The following is a 23,989-nucleotide window of genomic DNA, read 5'->3' as shown; positions in this document are numbered from 1 at the left end:
ATGCAGAAATAAAAAGCATTTTGCAATTAGTTGAGATCAATATAATTCTACTCTTTGTTATCTGTTTAGCTAAATGAATCTAGTGCTCTTTTTGAATAAGAATAGTTGATAAGTATAGAAGCAAAATGTACTCATTATGCTTGGATTTGGGGTAGATTCCAATCCATCATTGCCCTGGTACATATCAATGACTATATAAAAATTCAAATGCAATGTCAAACCCAGTCCCCAAGGGAAAGATTTCAGTTCCCAAGAGAACAGCGATAGCTTAACATAAAACTTTCTCTAGGGTACATCAGCATTAAATTAGTACTGCTGAAACAACACATTGAGGATTTACAGTAGCACCTGGAAGTTCCTTCTAATGTACATATAAATAGAATCACAGAAGCTTTCTGTTTTACCTCATTGTTTTATGGCCTTATAAATTTAATGAGCCAAATGAAAACTGAATCTCTGTTCTACATCTCATTCTTTATCTCTAAGTAAGATAAAATCTGTTCTTTCAAGGTAGAGTTTTATGTGTCCATACTTCTTAAGCCACATTTAAGGAAATCATCCTTAACTAATTTTGGATGTTGTCTCTCTTCATCTTGTACAGGAAATTCCAGCAGATTTAATATTAGCATTCATCATCTAGTCAAACCCTTCACATGCTCTTCAAACCAATCAAATTTGGGATCCTCAGCAGTTTCTGTCAATAAAATAAGGTGTGGAACTAGCAGATTAATTCAATGAAGACCTGTTTTTTTTTTTCTTTGTCACACTGGATGTCTGGATGCCATCTGAATTGGGTTTAGAGGATGGAGAAGTATAGATGTTTCTTGGCCTGAGTCTCTTAACAATAGAGATGTAGAAGGGAGAGCGAGATCACCAAGAGACTGGCTGTTGACTGCAGAGCCTAGTCATTTGCCTTGGTGGTGGCATTCGCTGGATTGGGGGCAGCTGAGGTATGCTGGGAGGAGTTTCTTGAAGGTGTTACAACAGTTGTTTGATTTGAATAAATCTGCGTAGGTAAGAGCAGTGTCAGAAGCAGCAGCCCCAGTCCGAGCCTGGCCACCATTGCTCTGCCCATGTCCGCTCCGCCGGTGTGCAGCGCATCTCACTGGATGCGGGGTGCGTGGAGGACTGCTGGCTCTGGGCGGGCGCAGGCAAGGTCTGGGTATATTTTTTGAAGGACTTAGGAAGGGAGATCAGAGCAAGCGGAATTTTTCGGAAGCCAGGGGTACTGGAAGCAGTTCTCCCACCTGGACATTTTAGAACAACATGGACTTTAGGATTTGGGCAGGGTAGGAAATGACTGAAGACATAGTTTTTTCTCTCTGCATTAGCACAGCTGTTTATTTCTCCAGGATGCATTAAACTCCAACTCATCTTATAGAGCCAACATGCTGTCCTATGCTTCACTGCACCCTCAGCTACAGGCCAGGGCCCTGATTAGAGTGTTTCATGGAGTGTTGACTACGGACCACCAGCAGGAGTAGTACCTGTGAGCTTGTTAGATGAAGACATTTTCAGGCCCCACTCTAGACTTACTGAGTCAGAAAATCCTGGAATGGGAACTAGAATGCTGTGTTTTAATTAGCCTTTTAGGTTATTCAGATGAACATTTAATTTTAAGAAACTCTTGTCTAAAGATTTCTCAGGCTTTGGACTGTTGACACTTTGGGCTGCATAATTCTTTGTTATGGAGGGTTGTTCAATGCACTGCAGGATTTTTAGCAGCATCCCTGGCCACTACTCACTGGGTGCCAGTAGTACCTCCCCAGTTACAATAACCAAATATATCTTCAGACATTTCCAAATGTCCCTCGGGGGCAAAATTGACCCCAGATGAGAACCAAGGTCTAAGATAATGAACAGAATTTTACCTCCTCCCTCAGCACTTAGTTGGAATAATTGGTGATCCCACTTAAATAAAGCAATAGTTTATATTTGGTGGTTGAGGAAGGAGGGACTCTGTCTTGGGGGTATGATGCCTTCAAAACTCCAAGTTGCTATAGAATTTTGTTCCATAGGTAAAGCTGGCCCAGGAATGAAGTTCACAAATAGAACAGAATGATGACAGAGCCAGAGACCACATGTGGAGACTGACCTACCTCTGGATATTTTAGTTATATGAGCACAACAGATTTCATTTTTGCAGTACGTGGGCCTCTCACTGTTGTGGCCTCTCCCGTTGTGGAGCACAGGCTCCGGACGCGCAGGCTCAGCGGCCATGGCTCACGGGCCCAGCCGCTCCGCGGCATGTGGGATCTTCCCGGACCGGGACACAAACCCGTGTCCCCTGCATCGGCAGGCGGACCCTCAACCACTGTGCCACCAGGGAAGCCCTCATTTTTCCTTTTAAAAGAACTGAGTTAGAATATTTACTTGCTTAAAAATTCTGATATTACTATGCTTTCTGATGTCTTGTAACAGTTTTTCCACATTCTTACTATGCCTTTCCTTGTATTCTTTACTCTTCTTATTCTCCTCCTTCCCCCAAGTCATCATCCCACAAAGGTGGTTTCTTGGACTTGTGATTTTCCTCTGTGTCCTTACCTTGGAAAACCTTAATTTACCCATGACTTTAACTATGACCTCTGGATGACTGACTTTCAAAAACAGATCTTCAGTCTCAGAATATAAGGGCTTTTCAACTCTTTTTATATGAGAGTTTGTGTGCATGTGTATGTGTTTGTGTGGTTTTTGCTAATCTATAGAAATATGTTAAAAGATATTTTGTCCTTGTTTCCAATATCCGTGTTAAATTAACTTATTAAGTTTAATATTTTATCTGTAGGTCCTTTTGGATTTTCTATGCATACTCTCATGACAGCTCTAAGTATGAAAATTCCAGTTGTTTCTTTTCAATCCTCATGATCTCTTTTATTGCATTTTCTTGCTCAATGGCACTTGTTGTGAACAGCAGTACACTGTTGAATAGAATTGACATCTGACATTCTCATCTTTTTACTTGTATTGTATAAGAATTATTCAAGAGAATATTAGCTATGATAATTGCTGCAAGTGTTTCATGTACACTTTTTATTAGATTAAGAACACTTTCAAAGTTGCTAAATGTTTTTTATTATCATTATTATTATGGATGGCTACTGAATTTCATTAGGGCTTATCATGAAATGACAAAATCTTTTACATATTTTTTTTTCCTTTTAATGTTGTGAGTCACACTTATTGAATCTCAAATGGTAAAACAAAATTGTGTTTCTGCAACTTATCTGTCTTGTTCATAAAGTATTATGTGGATTCAGTTTGCTAATATTTTGTTTATAATGTTTTTTAGTTCTTAAAATTTCTTTGGTATTTTGAGGGATTTAACCTCCTAAAACAAGTCAAGAAATCTTTCCTCTGTTTTTGTTCTCTGGGAGAGTTTCTGTTATATGTTTATTTTTAAAATAAATATTTGGTAAAATTCAGTAGTGAAGACATGTGTTGGGAAGTTTTTGCAGGGGAGGGAGTTTTAAATTTCACAGATAATTTTTAAAAATAAAAATAATGGGGCTTCCCTGGTGGTGCAGTGGTTATGAATCTGCCTGCCAATGCAGGAGATACAGGTACGAGCCCTGGTCCAGGAAGATCCCACATGCTGCGGAGCAACTAATCTCGTACGCCACAACTACTGAGCCTGTTCTCTAGAGCCCACGAGCCACAACTACTGAGCCCGTGTGCCACAACTACTGAAGCCCACATGCCTAGAGCCCATGCTCCCAAGAAGAAGCCACCACAATGAGAAGCCTGTGCATCACAATGAAGAGTAGCCCCCGCTCGTGGCAACCAGAGAAAAGCCCACATGCAGCAACGAAGACCCAATGCAGCCAAAAAAATAAAAATAAATAAAATAAAATAAATAAATTTATTAAAAAAAAAATATATAACTCTTTTCAAATTGTCTATTTCTTTGTGTCCTCTTTGGTAAGTTGTGTTTTTAAAGGATTTGTCCAAGTTGTTCAGAGTTCTAATTTACTGTTGGCTTGTGCATAATATCTTCTTTTTATCATGTTAATGTCTATAGGGTTCATAATTATGTACCCCGCCTTTTTAAACCAGATCTTAGAAATCGGTTCTCTCTCTTTTCTTTGTTTTCTCTCTCTGATCTTGACAGGAGATTATCAATTTTATAAATTTTTTCAAAAACTATGTTTTGAGTTGTTGGTTATTTCTATGATTGTATCATTTTCTTTATTATCTCCTTCCTTCTACTCTCTTTGCATTTATTCTGTTGTGATATAAGGACTCTGATCACCCAGTTCCAATGTGTGAGGGAGGGGGTTTCCTCACACAACCAAGAATCAACACTTTGGACCAGCTTGGGTGTCCTATAATTCAATTCAATTCTGACACTATCTACCTGGATATAACATCAGATTCCACAGTTTAAGGGTTCAGACCTACAAGACTGTAGGGGGCAACCTGACTTGCCAGTCACAAATAGATTGGAGGTTCCCTTGACCTCCTTCTTAGATTTGATTAATTTTCTAGAGTGGCTTACAGAATTTAGAGAAACATTTACTTATTAGATCACCTATTATAAAAGGATAGTTAAGAGCCAGATGGATGAGATGCAAAGGGCAAGAAATGGGGTAAGTTGGTGGCACTTCCATGCCACTCTAATCCTGCTGTTCTCCTGACCTCAATGTGTTCACCAAACTGAAAGCTCTTCAAGCACCATTCTTTTGGGTTATTTTTGGAGACTTCATTACATAGGTAAATTGATCAAATCATTGGCTATAGGGTTCAATTCAACTGCTAGTCCCTCTTACCTCCCTGGATGTCAGAGGGTGGGACTGGAAGTTCCAACCCTCCAATCACATGATTGTCTCCACTGACAACCAGCACCCATCCTTAGGTTATATAGGGGGGTTCCAAAGTCACTTCATTAACTAACAAAAGATATCTTGATTGCTTTCAAAAGTTAGGAAATTCCAAATGTTTTAGGAACTCTCTGCCAGTAGTGGCAGCTCCAAAGGTCAAGAACTACTGAAAAGAAGGTCATATACCAGTAGTGTTACAGAACACAAGTTTGTGTACCTGATGCACAGTGAGGCCAAACAAACTGAAACGTCAGAGTTTGGAGCAGCAAAAGATTTATGTAGGGCCAAGCAAGGAAAATGGGTGGCTCATGCTCAAAAATCCCGAACTACCTGATGGTTTTTTGGGGAAAGTTTTTACAGGCAAAATTTGGGGTGCAGGGTGTGTGACTTTCTTCTGTTCAGTGGTGAGGTAACAGGGCAGTGTTCCAGAAATCTGTGCTCAGTCTGAAGTTGCGATCCTCCACATGGAGGGGGTCTTGCAGAAGAACTTAAAGATATTTTTATGTATATTTCTTGAGGAGGAACCAGGACCCTTTCCCAAGGCTGCCCTATTGTTTCTTGCTTGCTTCTCCTTTGTTTCTGCATTCTGTCCTTTCCCTGATTAACAACTGTTTGAATCTGCTTTCTGGAATTCATTGAGGGTCAAGGAGCTGAATGAAACAATTTCTACAAACAAGAATTGGGGGCCAGAAAGGCTTTCATGCCCAGGAGGCCCAGGGTCCTGCTCAGTTTCAATCCCCCCTTTTCTTTGATACTTCTCAATCTTGAGGAGAACATGTGTTGGATAAGAAAGGGAATAACATATTGGGTATAGAGGTTAATCATAAACTCAGCAGAGAAACTCAGGTGTAGGGGGACTTGGTTTCAATCCCACCTTGTATTTCAACCTTCCCCAAATCTTTCAGAGAACATGAGGACAACAACTCTGGGTACTTCCTGCTGAAATGGGGCATAGTCCTGCCTCAGTTTTGGGAAGGTACACCAAATTATAAATATCCCTAAGTTCCAAGTCCTGGATCTGAGTCTGCTATGATTAAGACCTCAATCCATTGGTCTGCCAGTTTGGTGCAACAGATCCAATTCAAACTAACTTTAAGAGAGAAAACAGATCTCATTCCCTGAGGAAATCAGGAGAATAAACCTGAAACCTAGTCTGGACCCAGCACCTTGGGGAGACTTGTAGCCAGATAGCCAGTCTTTTATTTAAGTAGGGTTTAACTTCTGGTGTTGTATTAACATATACACAATAGGAGCTATTGGCCACCACACAGTCTCCTTTTTTTCTGCCAACATCTGATCTACAGAATCTTATTGTCTAAAAATTTAATTGTTACAAGAGGAAACCTTGAAAATGTAAGGCTGCAGCTTCTAGCTGCCAGCAGACATTGCTTTGAGAATGGCTAGTGGTGTCCCCTAGTCTGACACAGCTCAGAAAATTCAGCAACCCAGGAACATATCTGAGGTCACATCCACAATGGCCACCTAGTATTGCCTTGGATGTCTGAACCATGGTTGCTCTATTTTGACTTTCAAATGTACTTTTATCCTCAATGGCCAAAGTAGGTGTACAATGCATGTCTGGAAGTTCACAAAACAGGCCACTTTGGTCAGTAAAGTTTAAGTTACACCATGTATGAGCCAGAATGACTTCCCCATACTTCAGTGTGTGCAGATTCTTCCATCATTTTAACTTTGATTGTAAATCTTTCAGTAGAAAACTTTGATGATCAAAATGTCCATTCCTCAATGCTGGGGTGAGTCAGCTGCTTGCACCAGCAAGCAGCTGGGGTGCTAGGCCTCCTTTATATTTGCCTAGTTTTTCACATTGGGGGAAAACTGATCAGATATCGTGAACAAGCTCAGAGGTGTGTTAATAGGGAATCATTTTAGAGGAGATACATATATATATATATATATATAATCTATTACACCCATTTGTCACACAAGCATTTGTACATGTGCTTTTAGCAATAGACTTAAAGCAAGCAGTGTCATATATCATGAGTAGTTATACTCTGTGATAACTCTACTAGGTAATTTTCTTGTCCTCCTGAATATTAAGGCAAAAGTGTGCTTAACACAATAGCTTTAACAGAACTAGAATTTAATATCTATTGAAACATAATATTTTTCTCCCTAATTACCCTCATCTCCATCAAACACAGCCGAATCAAGACTAATTTGTTTCCAAAATAAGTCCAGTCTATTGACCACATAGGCTCCTCCACACTGGCTTTGGTGGAACTCCTCAGGAGTCTCAGACTGAATGCCCACAAAGGCCTCTCAAGGCCAGGAAATCCATGACAAAGGCCTGCCATCAGATTCTGCCTCAGTGGACTTCTCTTTTCTAGAGGTCTCCAAAATATCAAAATTCTTGCACATGCCAGGAGATAGTTTTTCCCATTCACTTGATAAGCCTCCTCAGAACCTGAGACTCTCCTATTTCTGGAGAGACCAGGCAGAGAGAAAAGAATAGCATTTCGATTCTAAACATAGAGGTGTAATTTACCCAATTGCTCTTAAGTCATAGTAGCTTGAGGGGAAGGGCTTCCCTTTATCTGGAAAACATAGATCAAAACCAGTAATATTCCAGACAAAACCCCATAAACATTATAACTATATTCACCAGTTCACTCAGTAACTAATCCTTTTGTTAACTTTTTATGAAGTCACCAGGTTTTCTATCAGGATTCTTTAATTTCTTACCCAGTTCAGTGGTATAATCTGAAATTTATCAGAGACTTGTACTTGTCAAAATTTCCTTCCTATGAATCTTCTTGAAGATAAAGCACTTTGGCAAAAGCATCGGAATACAACAATAACTGTCTTTAAATGACAGAAAGATATAAAAGTCATGGTTAAACACCTGATTATGATGTAATCAGTAAAGAAACTTGGTTACAATAACCAGAATTATGACTGGTAACATTTTATCAGGACATACCAGATTTTTAGGAATTTCATGTAATTTTTAGAATATCTGTATTAATAACATTTATCCATACAGTATAACCTGAGAAGGCTTATCATTCATTTGACAATGCTTTCCCTGTAATTTAACATACCAGGTAATCATAGTTAATTTAATATTTGTCTGAGACGCCTCAGGGTTACTTTGAAGCATCTCAAAGGTAGCTGGAGGTCAAACTTTTAGAATCTGGCAGACAATGTTTATTCACTTAACCAAACCGAAAAGATTTCAAAAGCAAACACAGATCACTTAAAGGCAAAGAAACTCACACAATTTGTTATCAAAAGCAGCATTCCAAGAAAACTTTGTTCTCTTAACAGAGAAACCAAATCCAAACCAAATCCAAATAGCCCACTCCCAACAAAATCCATTTACCCAACTATATTTAATCCAATCTTAGAGAATCCTGAGATTCACCGCTCTTCTCAGTATTCCCTTTCACAAACATTCTACAAATTTCTGTATCCATATCACTTTGCCCCTTATTTTCTTTCTTTTTTTTTTTTTAGTGGGAGGAAATATACTTTAATATTCTTTTCATTTTAAAAAATTATTTCCATAGCAAAACACTGAAATCAACCCGGGTGCCCATCAACAGGAGAATGAATGAATAAACTGTAGAATAGCCACAGAACAGACTCTCATAAGGTAGCCAAAATGAACTACTATAGTGACATGTAACAATATGGCTAAATTTTAGTTATATTGTATTAAATGAAAAATAAGTTAAAAAGGATTGTGTTTAGCATGAATCCCTTTTTTACATTTAACAACCTTAAAAACATTAGGAAATATATATGTGTATTAGGGTTCTCCAGAGAACCAGGACCAGTAGGATGTTTATATATATACAGGAGGCGATTTCTTATAAGGAATTGGGTCCTGTGGTTATGAAGTCTGGTAACTCCAGAATCTGCATGCTGGGCTGCAGGTTGGAGACCGAGGAGAGTGGATATTCCAGTCTGAGTCTGAAGGCGGTCTGCTGAAGAACTCCCCCTTGCTTGGGGAGGCCGGTCTTTTTTGTTCTATCCAGACCTTCTGCTGAACTGGACGAGGCCCACTCACATTGTGGAGGGCAATCTGCTTCACTCAAAGGCCATCAATGTAAATGTTAATCTCATCCCAAAACATCCTCAAAGAAACACCCAGGATAATGTTTGAACAAATAGCTAATCGCCAAATTTGGCTGTGGCCCAGCCAAATTGATACATAAAGTTAACCATCACAGTGTGTGTGTATATGTATATATATAAAACACACACATACGTATATAAAGGCAAGGAAAACATACAAAGAAAAGCAAGGTATTGATAAATACTAATTCAGGATGATAGGCAGCTCAGCTGGGAAGAGGCAGGGTGATGAACTGGGGAGAAGACCATGCAGATGTGGTCAGGGTCCTACCTCTTGTTGCTGGTGGTGTGTTCATGAGTGACTACATTACTTAAAATAGTAAGATAAAATAAGCAGGCCATGCTAGACCAACAATGAGTATGTATGTCAGGAAGAAAGGATTAATCAATCCTATTCTGTACACCAAAGGTCACAAACTTTTTTCTATTTTTCTTCTAAATTTTCTACAGTGAGTGTGTATCTCTCTCTCTCTCTCTCTCTCTCTTTTTTTTTTGACAGATGAAACCCTAATACGTAGCTTTAAAAAAAATCCTGTGACATACAGAAGTGTTTATTGCCTAAATATCTAAAATTTGGTATTTGAAATTCTACCGTTCGTTTTTTTTTTTAACATCTTTATTGGAGTATAATTGTTTTACAATGGTGTGTTAGTTTCTGCTTTATAAAAAAGTGAATCAGTTATACATATACGTATGTTCCCATATCTCTTCCCTCTTGCATTTCCCTCCCTCCCACCCTCCCTATCCCAACCCTCCAGGCGGTCACAAAGCACCGAGCTGATCTCCCTGTGCTATGCGGTTGCTTCCCACTAGCTATCTACCTTACGTTTCGTAGTGTATATATGTCCATACCACTCTCTCGCTTTGTCACAGCTTACCCTTCCCCCTCCCCATATGCTCAAGTCCATTCTCTAGTAGGTCTGTGTCTTTATTCCTGTCTTACTCCTAGGTTCTTCATGACTTTTTTTTCCCTTAAATTCCATATATATGTGTTAGCATATGGTATTTGTCTTTCTCTTTCTGACTTACTTCACTCTGTATGACAGACTCTAGGTCTATCCACCTCATTACAAATAGCTCAATTTCATTTCTTTTTATGGCTGAGTAATATTCCATTGTATATATGTGCCACATCTTCTTCATCCATTCATCTGATGATGGACACTTAGGTTGTTGCCATCTCCTGGCTATTGTAAATAGAGCAGCAATGAATATTTTGGTACATGACTATTTTTGAATTATGGTATTTTTGAATTATGGTTATCTCAGGGTATATGCCCAGTAGTGGGATTGCTGGGTCATATGGTAGCTCCATTTGTAGCTTTTTAAGGAACCTCCATACTGTTCTCCACAGTGGCTGTATCAATTTACATTCCCACCAGCAGTGCAAGAGTGTTCCCTTTTCTCCACAACCTCTCCAGCATTTATTGTTTCCAGATTTTTTCATGATGGCCATTCTGACTGGTGTGAGATGATATCTCATTGTAGTTTTGATTTACATTTCTCTAATGATCAATGATGTTGAGCATTCCTTCATGTGTTTGTTGGCAATCTGTATATCTTCTGTGGAGAAATGTCTATTTAGGTCTTCTGCCCATTTTTGGATTGGGTTGTTTGTTTTTTTGTTATTGAGCTGCATGAGCTGCTTATAAATTTTGGAGATTAATCCTTTGTCAGTTGCTTCATTTGCAAATATTTTCTCCCATTCTGAGGGTTGTCTTTTGGTCTTGTTTATGGTTTCCTTTGCTGTACAAAAGCTTTGAAGTTTCATTAGGTCCCATTTGTTTATTTTTGTTTTTATTTCCATTTCTCTAGGAGGTGGGTCAAAAAGGATCTTGTTGTGATTTATGTCATAGAGTGTTCTGCCTATGTTTTCCTCTAAGAGTTTGAGAGTTTCTGGCCTTACATTTAGGTCTTTAATCCATTTTGAACTTATTTTTGTGTATGGTGTTAGGGAGTGATCTAATCTCATACTTTTACATGCACCTGTCCAGTTTTCCTAGCACCAGTTATTGAATAGGCTGTCCTTTCTCCACCGTACATTCCTGCCTCCTTTATCAAAGATAAGGTGACCATATGTGCGTGGGTTTATCTCTGGGCTTTCTATCCTGTTCCATTGATCTATCTTTCTGTTTTTGTGCCAGTACCATACTGTCTTGATTACTGTGGCTTTGTAGTATAGTCTGAAGTCAGGGAGCCTGATTCCTCCAGCTGTTTTTTGTTCTCAAGATTGCTTTGGCTATTCGGGGTCTTTGGTGTTTCCATACAAATTGTGAGATTTTTTGTTCTAGTTCTGTGAAAAATGCCAGTGGTAGTTTGATAGGGATTGCATTGAATCTCTAGATTGCTTTGAGTAGTAGAATCATTTTCACAATGTTGATTCTTCCAATCCAAGAACATGGTATATCTCTCCATCTATTTGTATCATCTTTAATTTCCTTCATCAGTGTCTTATAATTATTTGCATACAGGTCTTTTTTCTCCTTAGGTAGGTTTATTCCTAGATATTTTATTCTTTTTGTTGCAATGGTAAATGGGAGTGTTTCCTTGAATTCACTTTCAGATATTTCACCATTAGTGTATAGGAATGCAAGAGATTTCTGTGCAGTAATTTTGTATCCTGCTACTTTACCAAATTCATTGATTAGCTCTAGTAGTTTTCTGGTAGCATCTTTAGGATTCTCTATGTATAGTATCATGTCATCTACAAACAGTGACAGCTTTACTTCTTCTTTTCCGATTTGGATTCCTTTTATTTCCTTTTCTTCTCTGATTGCTGTGGCTAAAACTTCCAAAACTATGTTGAATAAGAGTGGTGAGAGTGGGCATCCTTGTCTTGTTCCTGATCTTAGTGGAAATGCTTTCAGTTTTTCACCATTGAGGACGATGTTGGCCTTTATTATGTTGAGGAAAGTTCTCTCTATGCCTAATTTCTGTAGGGTTTTTATCATAAATGGGTGTTGAATTTTGTCTAAGGCTTTGTCTGCATCTATTGAGATGATCATATGGTTTTTCTCCTTCAATTTGTTAATATGGTGTATCATGTTGAGTGATTTGTGTATATTGAAGTATCCTTGCATTCCTGGAATAAATGCCACCTGATCATGGTGTATGATCCTCTTAATGTGCTGTTGGATTCTGTTTGCTAGTATTTTGCTGAGGATTTTTGCATCTATGTTCATCAGTGATACTGGCCTGTAGTTTTCTTTCTTTGTGACATCCTTGTCTGGTTTTGGTATCAAGGTGATGGTGGCCTCATAGAAGGAATTTGGGAGTGTTCCTCCCTCTGCTATATTTTGGAAGAGTTTGAGAAGGGTAGGTGTTAGCTCTTCTCTAAATGTTTGATAGAATTTGCATTCTATCTGTGAAGCCATCTGGTCCTGGGCTTTTGTTTGTTGGAAGATTTTTAATCACAGTTTCAATTTCAGTGCTTGTGATTGGTCTGTTCATATTTTCTATTTCTTCCTGATTCAGTCTTGGCAGGTTGTGCATTTCTAAGAATTTGTCCATTTCTTCCAGGTTGTCCATTTTATTGGCATAGAGTTGCTTGTAGTAATCTCTCATGATCTTTTTCATTTCTGCAGTGTCAGTTGTTACTTCTCCTTTTTCATTTCTAATTCTATTGATTTGAGTCTTCTCCCTTTTTTTCTTGATGAGTCTGGCTAGTGGTTTATCTATTTTGTTTATCTTCTCAAAGAACCAGCTTTTAGTGTTATTGATCTTTGCTATTGTTTCCTTCATTTCTTTTTCATTTATTTCTGATCTGATTTTTATGATTTCTTTCCTTCTGCTAGCTTTGGGGTTTTTTTTGTCCTTCTTTCTCTAATTGCTTTAGGTGCAAGGTTAGGTTGTTTATTTGAGATGTTTCCTGCTTCTTAAGATGGGCTTGTATTGCTATAAACTTCCCCCTTAGAACTGCTTTTGCTGAATCCCATAGGTTTTGGGTCATTGTGTCTCCATTGTCATTTGTTTCTAGGTATTTTTTTATTTCCTCTTTGATTTCTTCAGTGATCACTTCGTTATTAAGTAGTGTATTGTTTAGCCTCCATGTGTTTGTATTTTCTACAGATCTTTTCCTGTAATTGATATCTAGTCTCATAGTGTTGTGGTCAGAAAAGATACTTGATACAATTTCAATTTTGCTAAATTTACCAAGGCTTGATTTGTGACCCAAGATATGATCTATCCTGGAGAATGTTCCATGAGCACTTGAGAAAAATGTGTATTTTGTTGTTTTTGGAGGGAATGTCCTATAAATATCAATTAAGTCCATCTTGTTTAATGTATAATTTAAAGCTTGTGTTTCCTTATTTATTTTCATTTTGGATGATCTGTCCATGGGTGAAAATGGGGTGTTAAAGTCCCCTACTATGAATGTGTTACTGTCGATTTCCCCTTTTATGGCTGTTAGTATTTGCCTTATGTATTGAGGTGCTCCTATGTTGGGCGCATAAATACTTACAATTGTTATATATTGTTCTTGGATCGATCCTTTGATCATTATGTAGTGTCCTTCTTTGTCTCTTCTAGTAGTCTTTATTTTAAAATCTATTTTTTCTTATATGAGAATTGCTACTCCAGCTTTCTTTTGGTTTCCATTTGCATGAAATACCTTTTTCTATCCCCTTACTTTCAATCTGTATGTATCTCTAGGTCTGAAGTGGGTCTCTTGTAGACAGCAAATATGTGGGTCTTGTTTTTGTATCCATTCAGCCAATTTGTGTCTTTTGGTGGGAGCATTTAATCCATTTACATTTAAGGTAATTTTCGATATGTATGTTCCTATTCCCATTTTCTTAATTGCTTTGGGTTTGTTATTGTAGGTCTTTTCCTTCTCTTGTGTTTCTTGCCTAGAGAAGTTCTTTTAGCATTTGTTGTAAAGCTGGTTTGGTGGTACTGATCTCTCTCAGCTTTTGCTTGTCTGTAAAGGTTTTAATTTCTCCATCAAATTTGAATGAGATCCTTGCTGGGTAGAGTAATCTTGGTTGCAGGTTTTTCTCCTTCATCACTTTAAATATGTCCTGCCACTCCCTTCTGGCTTGCAGAGTTTCTGCTGAAAGATCAGCTGTTAACCTTATGGGGATTCCCTTGTGTGTTATTTGTTGTTTTTCCCTTGCTGCTTTTAATATGTTTTCTTTGTATTTAATTTTTGACAGTTTGATTAATATGTGTCTTGGCGTATTTCTCCTTGGATTTATCCTGTATGGGACTCTCTGTGCTTCCTGGACTTGATTAACTATTTCCTTTCCCATATTAGGGAAGTTTTCAACTATAATCTCTTCAAATATTTTCTCAATCCCTTTCTTTTTCTCTTCTTCTTCTGGAAACCCTATAATTCGAATATTAGTGCATTTAATGTTGTCCCAGAGGTCTCTGAGACTGTCCTCAGTTCTTTTCATTCTTTTTTCTTTATTCTGCTCTGCAGTAGTTATTTCCACTATTTTATCTTCCAGGTCACTTATCCATTCTTCTGCCTCAGTTATTCTGCTATTGATTCCATCTAGAGTATTTTTAATTTCATTTATTGTGTTGTTCATTGTTGCTTGTTTCATCTTTAGTTCTTCTAGGTCCTTGTTAAATGTTTCTTGCATTTTGTCTATTCTGTTTCTAAGATTTTGGATCATCTTTCTATCATTATTCTGAATTCTTTTTCAGGTAGACTGCCTATTTCCTCTTCATTTGTTAGGTCTGGTGGGTTTTTATCTTGCTCCTTCATCTGCTGTGTGTTTTTCTGTCTTCTCATTTTGCTTATCTTACTGTGTTTGGGGTCTCCTTTTTGCAGGCTGCAGGTTTGTAGTTTCTGTTGTTTTTGGTGGCTGTCCCCAGTGGCTAAAGTTGGTTCAGTGGGTTGTGTAGGCTTCCTGGTGGAGGGAATTAGTGCCTGTTTTCTGGTGGATGAGGCTGGATCTTGTATTTCTGGTGGGCAGGTCCATGTCTGGTGGTGTGTTTTGGGGTGTCTGTTGACTTATTATGATTTTAGGCAGCCTCTCTGCTAATGGGTGGGCTTGTATTCCTGTCTTGCTAGTTGTTTGGCATAGGATGTCCAGCACTGTAGCTTGCTAATCATTGAGTGAAGCTGGGTGCTGGTGTTGAGATGGAGATCTCTGGGAGATTTTCACCATTTGATATTATGTGGAGCTGGGAGGTCTCTTGTGGACCAGTGTCCTGAAGTTGGCTGTCCCACCTCAGAGGCACAGCACTGACTCCTGGCTGCAGCACCAAGAGCCTTTCATGCACATGGCTGAAATCCTCTTCTTGTCTTGTCCAATTCATCAGGTTCCCTTTCAGTGTATCTCATGGGTTATTGCTGCATGTTCTTCTAAGTGTCCAAGATGCTTTCTGGTCTCTGCTTATGAACTCGTACCCAGCTCACTTTAAGTGTGGTCTGCCATCTATTTTTGCCAGAAGAATTGATGCTCTTCTTATTTGGGGTGTGATGTGAGTCTCCCTCGTTTTCTTCTCTGGTCTGAGTGCCCAGTGTCCAGTCTTTGTGTTCTCTTTGTGACTCCAACTATCTTTTGATTTTCATTTGCATGGCATACCTTTTTACATTCCTTCACTTTCAGTCTGTATGTGTCCGTTGGTCTGAAGTGTGTCTCTTGTAGAAAGAATATATACAGGTCTTGTTTTTGTATCCATTCAGCTAGTCTATGTCTTTTGTTTGGTGCTTTAAATCCATTTTCTTTTAAGGTAGTTGTCGATATGATATTTCTATTACCATTTTCTTAATTGTTTTGGGTTTGTTATTGTAGGTATTTTTCTTTTCTTGTATTTCCTGCCTAAAGAAGTTCCTTTAGCCTTTGTTTTAAAGCTGGTTTGGTGGTGCTGAATTCTCTTAGCTTTTGCTTGTCTGTAAAGGTTTTAATTTCTCCATTGAATCTGAATGAAATCCTTGCTGGGTAGGGTAATCTTGGTTGTAGGCTTTTCCCTTTCATCACTTTAAATATATCCTGCCCCAGGCTTTCCTGGTGGTGCAGTGGTTGAGAGTCTGCCTGCCGATGTAGGGGACATGGGTTCGTGCCCCGGTCTGGGAAGATCCCACATGCCGCAGAGTGGCTAGGCCCATGAGCCATGGCCACTGAGCCTGCGGATCTGGAGCTTGTGCTCTGCAATGGGAGAGGCCACAACAGTGAGAGTCCCGCATACCACACACACACACACACACACACACAAATATATATACATACATATATATACTGCCCCTCCCTTCTGGCCTGCAGAATTTCTACTGAAAGATCAGCTGTTAACCTTATGGGGATTCCCTTGTATGTTATTTAATGTTTTTCCCTTACTGCTTTTAATATTTTTGGTTTGTATTTAATTTTTGATAGTTTGATTGATATGTGTCTTGGCATGTTTCTCATTGGATTTATCCTGTACGGGAGTCTCTGGTCTTCCTGGACTTGACTATTTCCTTTCCAATATTAGGGAAGTTTTCAACTATAATCTCTTCAAATTTTTTCTCAGTCCCTTTCTTTTTCTCTTCTTCTCTGGGACCTCTGTAATTCGAATGTTGTTGCATTTAATGTTGTTCCAGAAGACTCTGAGACTGTCCTCATTTCTTTTCATTCTTTTTACTTTATTCTGCTCTATGGTAGTTATTTCCACTATTATATTTTCCAGGTCACTTATCCATTTTCTTCCTCAGTTTTTCTGCTATTGATTCCTCCTAGAGAATATTTAATTTCATTTATTGGGTTGATCATCATTGTTTGTTTGCTCTTTACTTCTTCTAGGTCCTTATTAAAAGTTTCTTTTATTTTCTCCATTCTACTTCCAAGATTTTGGATCATCTTTACTACCATTACTCTGAATTCTTTTAGGTAGACTGCCTATTTCCTCTTCATTTGTTTGTTCTGGTATTTTTTTGCCTTACTCCTTAATCTGCTGTGTGTTTGTCTGTCTTTTCATTTTGCTTAACTTATTGTGTTTGGGGTCTCCTTTTTGCTGGCTGCATGTTTGTAGTCACCATTGTTTTTGGTGTCTGTCTCCAGTGGCTAAGGTTGGTTCAGTTGGTTGTGTAGGCTTCCTGGTGGAGGGAACTAGTGCCTGTTTTCTGGTGGATGAGGCTGGATCTTGTCTTTCTGGTGGGCAGGACCACGTCCATTGGTGTGGTTTGGGGTGTCTGTGGAGTTATTATGATTTTAGGAAGCCTCTCTGCTAATGGGTCATGTTGTGTTCCTGTCATGCTAGTTGTTTGGCATGGGGTGTCCAGCACTTGAGCTTGCTGGTCGTTGAGTAGAGCTGCATCTTATTGTTGAGATGGAGATCTCTAGGAGAGCTTTTCAGTTGATGTTATGTGGAGCTGGGAGGTTTCTGGTGGACCAGTGTCCTGAACTCGGCTCTCCCACCTCAAAGGCACAGGCCTGACACCTGGCTGGAGCCGTAGACACTGTCAGCCACATGGCTTAGAAGAAAAGGGAGAAAAAGAAAGAAAGAAAGAAAGAATCAAGTAAAATAAAATAAAAGAGTCATTAAAATGAAATATAAAAGAAAATTATTAAAAATAAAAAAATTTTTAAAAGTAATAAAAAAAAGGAAAGAAAGAAGAGAGTAAGAAAACCAAAAATCAAATCCCCCAATGATAACAAACATCAAAAACTATACTAAAAAACAAAAAACAAAAAAACGGACAGACAGAACTCTAGGACAAATGGTAAAAGCAAAGCTATACAAACAAAATTGCACAAACAGGCATACACACTCACAAAAAGAGAAAAAGGAAAAAAATTCTATATATATTAAAAAAAAAAGGAAGAGAGCAACCAAATCAATAAACAAATCTACCAATGAAAATGCACTGTAAATACTTATCTATGATAAACATAAAACCAGAAACAAATTAGATGCAGAAAGCAAACCCCAAGTCTACAGTTGCTCCCAAAGTCCACCACCTCATCGTTATCTATTCAGGTATTCCAGAGATGCCGGGTACATCAAGTTGATTGTGGAGATTTAATCCACTGCTCCTGAGGCTGCTGGGAGGAATTTCCCTTTCTCTTCTTTGTTTGCACAGCTCCTGGGGTTCAGCTGTGGATTTGGCTCCACCTCTGTGTGTAGGTCGCCTGAAGGGCATCTGTTCTTCACTCAGACAGGCCGGGGTTAAAGGAGCCGCTGATTAGGGGTCTCTGGCTCACTCAGGACTGGGGGACGGAGGGGTATGGAATGCGGGGCAAGCCTGCAGCGGCAGAGGCCGACATGACTTTGCACCAGTCTGAGGCGTGCTGTGTGTTCTCTGGCGGAAGTTGTCCCTGTATCACGGGACCCTGGCAGTGGTGGGCTGCACAGACTCCCGGGAGGGGAGGTGTGAATAGTGACCTGTGCTTGCACACAGGCTTCTTGGTGGCTGAAGCAGCAGCGTTAGCGTTTCATGCCTGTCTCTCGGGTCCGTGCTGTTAGCCATGCCTCGCTCCTGTCTCTGGAGCTCGGTTAGGCGGTGCTCTGAATCCCCTCTCCTCACTCACCCAGAAACAATGGTCTCTTGTCTTTTGGGCAGGTCCAGAGTTTTTCCCAGACTCCCTCCCGGCTAGCTGTGGCTCACTAGCCTCCTTCAGGCTGTGTTCATGCCGCCAACCCCAGTCCTCTCCCTGTGCTCTGACCGAAGCCCAAGCCTCAGCTCCCAGCCCTGCCCGCCCCGGCAGGTGAGCAGACAAGCCTCTCAAGCTGGTGAGTGCTGGTCGGCACTGATCCTCCGTGCGGGAATCCCTCTGCTTTATCCTCCGTGCGGGAATCTCTCCGCTTTGCCCTCCGCACCCTTGTTGCTGTGCTCTCCTCCGCGGCTCCGAGGCTCCCCTACTCCGCCACCCACAGTCTCCACCCGTGAAGGGGCTTCCTAGTGTGTGGAAACCTTTCCTCCTTCACAGCTCCCTCCCACTGGCGTAGGTCCTGTCCCTATTCTTTTGTCTCTGTTTTTTCTTTTTTCTTTTACCCTACCCAGGTACATGGGGGAGTTTCTTGACTTTTGGGAAGTCTTAGGTTTTCTGCCAGTGTTCAGTAGGAGTTGTTCCACATGTAGATGTATTTGTGGGGAGGAAGGTGATCTCCATGTCTTACTCCTCCGCCATCTTGAACGTCTCCTCAAGAATTAATATTTAAATGCAGTTATTTTTGCTGGAAGAAAGAAGAATCCTGGCTCCCAGCTAGTTCATTGTCTGGGCTTCACAAACTGAGTTCTAGGTTCATTTGAAACAGGATTATTATGACAGAGTAAGTGGTGCTTACTTATTATTTATCTAGTTATAATTTTATGCTATATAAGCCATGATATCACTGCTGTTGTATTATTTTTTTCTTAACAGATTCATTTATTACATTTTACTAATTACTTAAGTAATTTAATAATAATTGTAAATTTTATAAAAGTACCCTATTAACATTATCTTACAATTCTCTAAATATTAGAATAAAACATGAAATAATTATTTGCCTCTTTTCTAGGGTAGGAACAGCCTTCTCAACGTTCAGTGTATATTACTCTAGAGGTTTCAGGGAAATACACATAAGGATAGAATAATTGTTAGTGCATCTTTCAGGAATATCGAGTTTTACTTGGAGTTTTTAGATTACAGTCTTGAATCTTCGTGCTCTCAGCATTTAAGCAATCTCCTTTTATCTTGTAAGTAGATGTATTTTTCCATAACATTCAAGAAGAAAAATATCTTTAGGCACGGTGAGTGGCAGGAAAGTTTGGTAGTTTTATGTTCAAACTGCATCGAACTTTATAGCTATTGTATAAAGTTGTGACATAAGCAACCGGAGTTTTGTATAACTTTGTGTAGGATGCAGATGAAAGAAAAACTTTTTAGCTTTTAAAAAGGATAGAAAAGACCCTGGGGATGAGAAGTCATATTTTAGTGCTTAATATAAATGGATAAAAGAGATTGAAATAGCTATGCTGATGTAGTCTACTGAGATTATAGGTGGATCACATAATTAATTGAATAGTAGATAAAACTCCTAAGACTCAGATGTGGGGGGTAGTGGTTAATAGCTACTGCCCACTATCATACAGAGTGAAGTAAGTCAGAAAGAGAAAAACAAATACTGTATGCTAACACATATATATGGAATCTAAAAAAAATGGTTCTGATGAACCTAGGGGCAGGACAGGAATAAACATGCAGATGTAGAGAATGGACTTGACATGGGGAGGGGGAAGGGTAAGCTGGGATGAAGTGAAAGAGTAGCACTGACATATAGACACTACCAAATGTAAAATAGATAGCTAGTGGGAAGCAGCTGCATAGCACAGGGAGATCAGCTCCGTGGTCTGTGATCACCTAGAGGGGTGGGATAGGGAGGGTGGGAGGGAGATGCAAGAGGGTGGGGATATATGTACACATATAGCTGATTCACTTTTTTATACACCAGAAACTAGCACACAATGGTAAAGCAATTATACTCCAATAAAGATGTTTAAAAAAACATAGCTACTGCCCACATCAGAGAAGCTGAAGGGGGAAGCCAGGGCTACGCTAGAGGCAAGGTTGCCATATGTAAGAGGATGGGGTAAACTAGAGAAGAAAACATTACATATAGCCTACATTCTTATTTGCAAATATCAGATCTTTCAACATCAAATATAGATATCTAATTACTGGCAAATGATTTTGAGGAGTTTGCTTCTGAAACTTTCTTGAGTCTCTTGACTAATCCCTCCACACTGACCTTGCTTTGGAGAAAGTTTTCAGTGGGAAATGAATGCCTATCAAAAATTTCACCTTTGTTAATTATAAAATTTACTATCTTAACCATTTTTATGTGTGCAGTTCAGTAGTATTAAGTATATTCACATTGTTGTAAAACAGATCTATAGAACTTTTTCATCTTGCAAATCTGAAACTCTGTAACCATCAAACAACAATTCCCCTTTCCTAAGTGAAATAAGCCAGTCATAAAAAGATGAGCTAGATATACTGTAAGGCATTTCCTCATTTAATCCTTATAAAAACCATGTTTTACTTAGTCTCATTTCACAGAATTTAAGTTATTGTACATCCTCACACAAGAAATATGTTAGGAAACTTATTTTATTTGTTTATTTATTTATTTTGCGGCACGCGGGCCTCCCACTGTTGTGGAATCTCCTGTTGTGGAGCACAGGCTCCAGACGCGCAGGCTCAGCGGCCATGGCTCACGGGCCTAGCCGCTCCGCGGCATGTGTGATCTTTCCGGACTGGGGCACGAACCCGTGTCGCCTGCATCGGCAGGCGGACTCTCAACCACTGCACCACCAGGGAAGCCCCAGGAAACTTATTTTTAAATCTATCTTATGGGCTTCCCTGGTGGTGCAGTGGTTAACAATCCACCTGACAATGCAGGGGAAACAAGTTTGAGCCCTGGTCTGGGAAGATCCCACATGCTGTGGAGCAAGTAAGCCCGTGTGCCACAACTACCAATCCTGCACTCTAGAGCCCGCGAGCCAGAACTACTGAGCCCGTGTGTGCCACAGCTACTGAAGCCCGTGTGCCTCAGCTACTGAAGCCCGTGCACCTAGAGCCTGTGCTCGGCACAAGAGAAGCCACTGCAATGAGAAGTCTGCGCACTGCAACAAAGAGTAGCCTCTGCTCACCGCAACTAGAGAAAGCCCGTGTGGAGCAACGAAGACCCAACACAGCCAAAAATAAATAAATAAAATACATTTATTTATTTTTTTAAGAACTATGTTATGTGACCCCCCACCCACCCAAGCAAGAGCTCCTAAACTACATGTTGCTCAAGTGGAAGGCTGAGAAATGAACACTTATGAAATTAGTTTCTTATAAAATTATGTTGTTTTATTGAAACATATCTTTAACAAAACTCACAGCAAAAACAAAACTCAGCCAAATAAATATAATATATATTATAGGTGACTAAAATTTGGTTATTTCTTATAGTGAGACATGAAAGAATGAGGCAACCATACTTTCACTACTCTTTTCCTACAGTACCTAGTTTAATGCTTTGCACATAGTAGCAGATGCATAAACAGAACTCTTGGATGGTCAACTTACTTTCACACTGCAACTGGCATTAAGTACAATCCTAGTTTATGAAATGAAGAAAGGAAAATGAAGGGAAGTGGAAAAAAACTAATAATTTTTCATGCCTTCTATCAGAAGAGGACCAAATTGCTTTACATCTATTAATTCCTTTAGTTCTTACAGTGCCCAACTGAGAAGGTGTTAAAGGTCTAATGAGATACATAGAGAATAACTGACCATGAGAGAGGTTAAGTCTGGCCCATGGCATTTGGCTGGAAAATGATCCAAATCAATATTCAAACTTAGGTCTTTGTGATTCCAGAGTCCATGTTTTCTCCTCTACCATCAGCCTCATGGAACTTTGATTCTCTCCTCATTTATCCATAATCAAATTATTCTTTTTGTCTATAAATAATGTATTTACTGTAAATATTGATTTGAAACCTCAAAAGATATATAGAAGCACTCAGAGACTTAAACAACATCCCCTACTGTTTCCTTCACTGTAGGAAGAATATTAACAGGCTGGACATTCTTAGAAAAATAATGCAGCATTCGTAGTGTTGATCTGAGAAAACTGATATTTTCAATGCACAAAAATAGCATGGCTTGAGTCCTTGAAATTTGCCACACTCACATAACTTTCTGGAGACCAAATGGTACAACCTCTACAGTGAATATAGGCTAAACACAAAGAAGGACTTTCCAATAAATATAATCAATGTAACCCGAGGTCCTTTTTTCTTGTTTTATTTTTTTGACAAAAGAGTGTAGGTATATTTATTGCAGTTCTACCCCAGACACTTTCATGAATATAACTTCCGTGACTTATCAACTCACTCATGCAGTTTTGGGAAATGAGTACCTACTGAGAACATTTCTCAGAGTCGTCTTCACTTCTTTGTTCCTCAGTGTGTAGACAAGGGGCTTGAGTAGGGGGGTGATCACCATATAGGTCACTGCCCCAAGTCGGTCCTTATTTGAGAAGTACAGGGATGTGGGCCTCAAGTAGGTAAAGGAAGCACAGCCATAGTGAACAATGACCACTGTGAGGTGGGAGACACAGGTGGCAAAGGCCTTATGCTGTCCCTCCACTGAAGAGATCTTGAGGATGGTGGAAACAATGAAGACATAGGAGATGAAGATCAACAAAAAGGGAACCAGCAATACCAGAATGCTGAGTAAGAACATAACCATCTCCTTTAGGTTGATGTCTGTGCAGCCCAGTTTTATGACAGGGGAAATGTCAGAAGTGGTTGATCCGATTGGAGGCACAGAAGGGTACAGTAAACACCAGGATGTTGACAACCACAGAGATCAGAAAACTACAGAAGCTTGAGGCTAAAACCAGCAGTATGCGGGTGGATGGCTGAGGATGACTGTGTAGTTGAGAAGGGTTGCAGACGGCAACATAGTGATTGTAGCCCATCACAGCAATTAGAAAAGAGTTGGTACAAGCCAAGCCCACAAAGAAATAGAGCTGGGCAGCACACCCAGGGAAAAAAGTAGTTCTAGTTGTGGAAAGCAGATTGGTCAGCATTTTTGGTATGATGACCAAGGTTTAGCAGGTTTCAGAGCAGGAGAGGACAAAGAGAAAGAAATACATAGGGGTGTGCAAAGCCTGATCCAGAAGAATGACAGTCATGACGGTGGCACTGGCCATCGGAGTGGTCAGGTAGACCAGGAGGAAGATAAAGAAGAGAAGGATCTGCAGATCCCCTAGGTTTGAGAAGCCTATAAGGATGAACTCGGTGATCATGCTCTGGTTCTACCTCTTCATTGGTCACTGGGAATCAGACTCAGACATCCTGAAACTGACAACAGAAAGAATTTGACAAAAGTGAATGCCCCCAGAGAAATCATGTTTGTGTTTCTGTACAAAGTTGATAATACTGGTCTGAAAAAATGAGTAAAAAACAAGTCAAGCATTTTGATCAGGGGTGAGTGGAAAGCAGGAGGCATGAAGACTAGGGACATAAGAAAATTCCCAATTCAACAATACCTGAAGAAATTTATTCTTATAAGTTGTTTCCATTTCTCTGTCTTCTTATTTGCATAGAAGTTTCATACCTAGTGTGTTAAATCAAGAGGTGATTCTAGAGT

At 39.5% G+C, this 23,989-nt stretch overlaps 1 protein-coding gene and 1 pseudogene across 1 annotated transcript; both read right to left on the bottom strand.

Annotated features, from left to right (window-relative positions):
- Positions 1–486: 486 nt before the first annotated feature.
- LOC149750601 (signal transducer CD24 pseudogene) lies at positions 487–1,886 on the bottom strand (annotated as a pseudogene).
- Positions 1,887–22,726: 20,840 nt separating this feature from the next.
- Positions 22,727–23,710, bottom strand: LOC111167015 (olfactory receptor 10T2-like). Its single transcript, XM_022559367.2, is given in 2 exon segments — positions 22,727–23,135; positions 23,137–23,710. Coding segments are annotated over 2 exon segments (918 nt in total). The 5' UTR covers positions 23,646–23,710.
- Positions 23,711–23,989: the final 279 nt, after the last annotated feature.

This window comes from Delphinapterus leucas, chromosome 1 (genome assembly GCF_059928025.1).
Source record: "Delphinapterus leucas isolate spDelLeu-1000000601 "Yukka" chromosome 1, BTC_Dleu_Yukka2, whole genome shotgun sequence".
NCBI classification, from domain to species: domain Eukaryota; kingdom Metazoa; phylum Chordata; class Mammalia; order Artiodactyla; family Monodontidae; genus Delphinapterus; species Delphinapterus leucas.
Note: the sequence above shows the minus strand (reverse complement) of the source record. Positions and strands in the feature narration are given on the sequence as shown.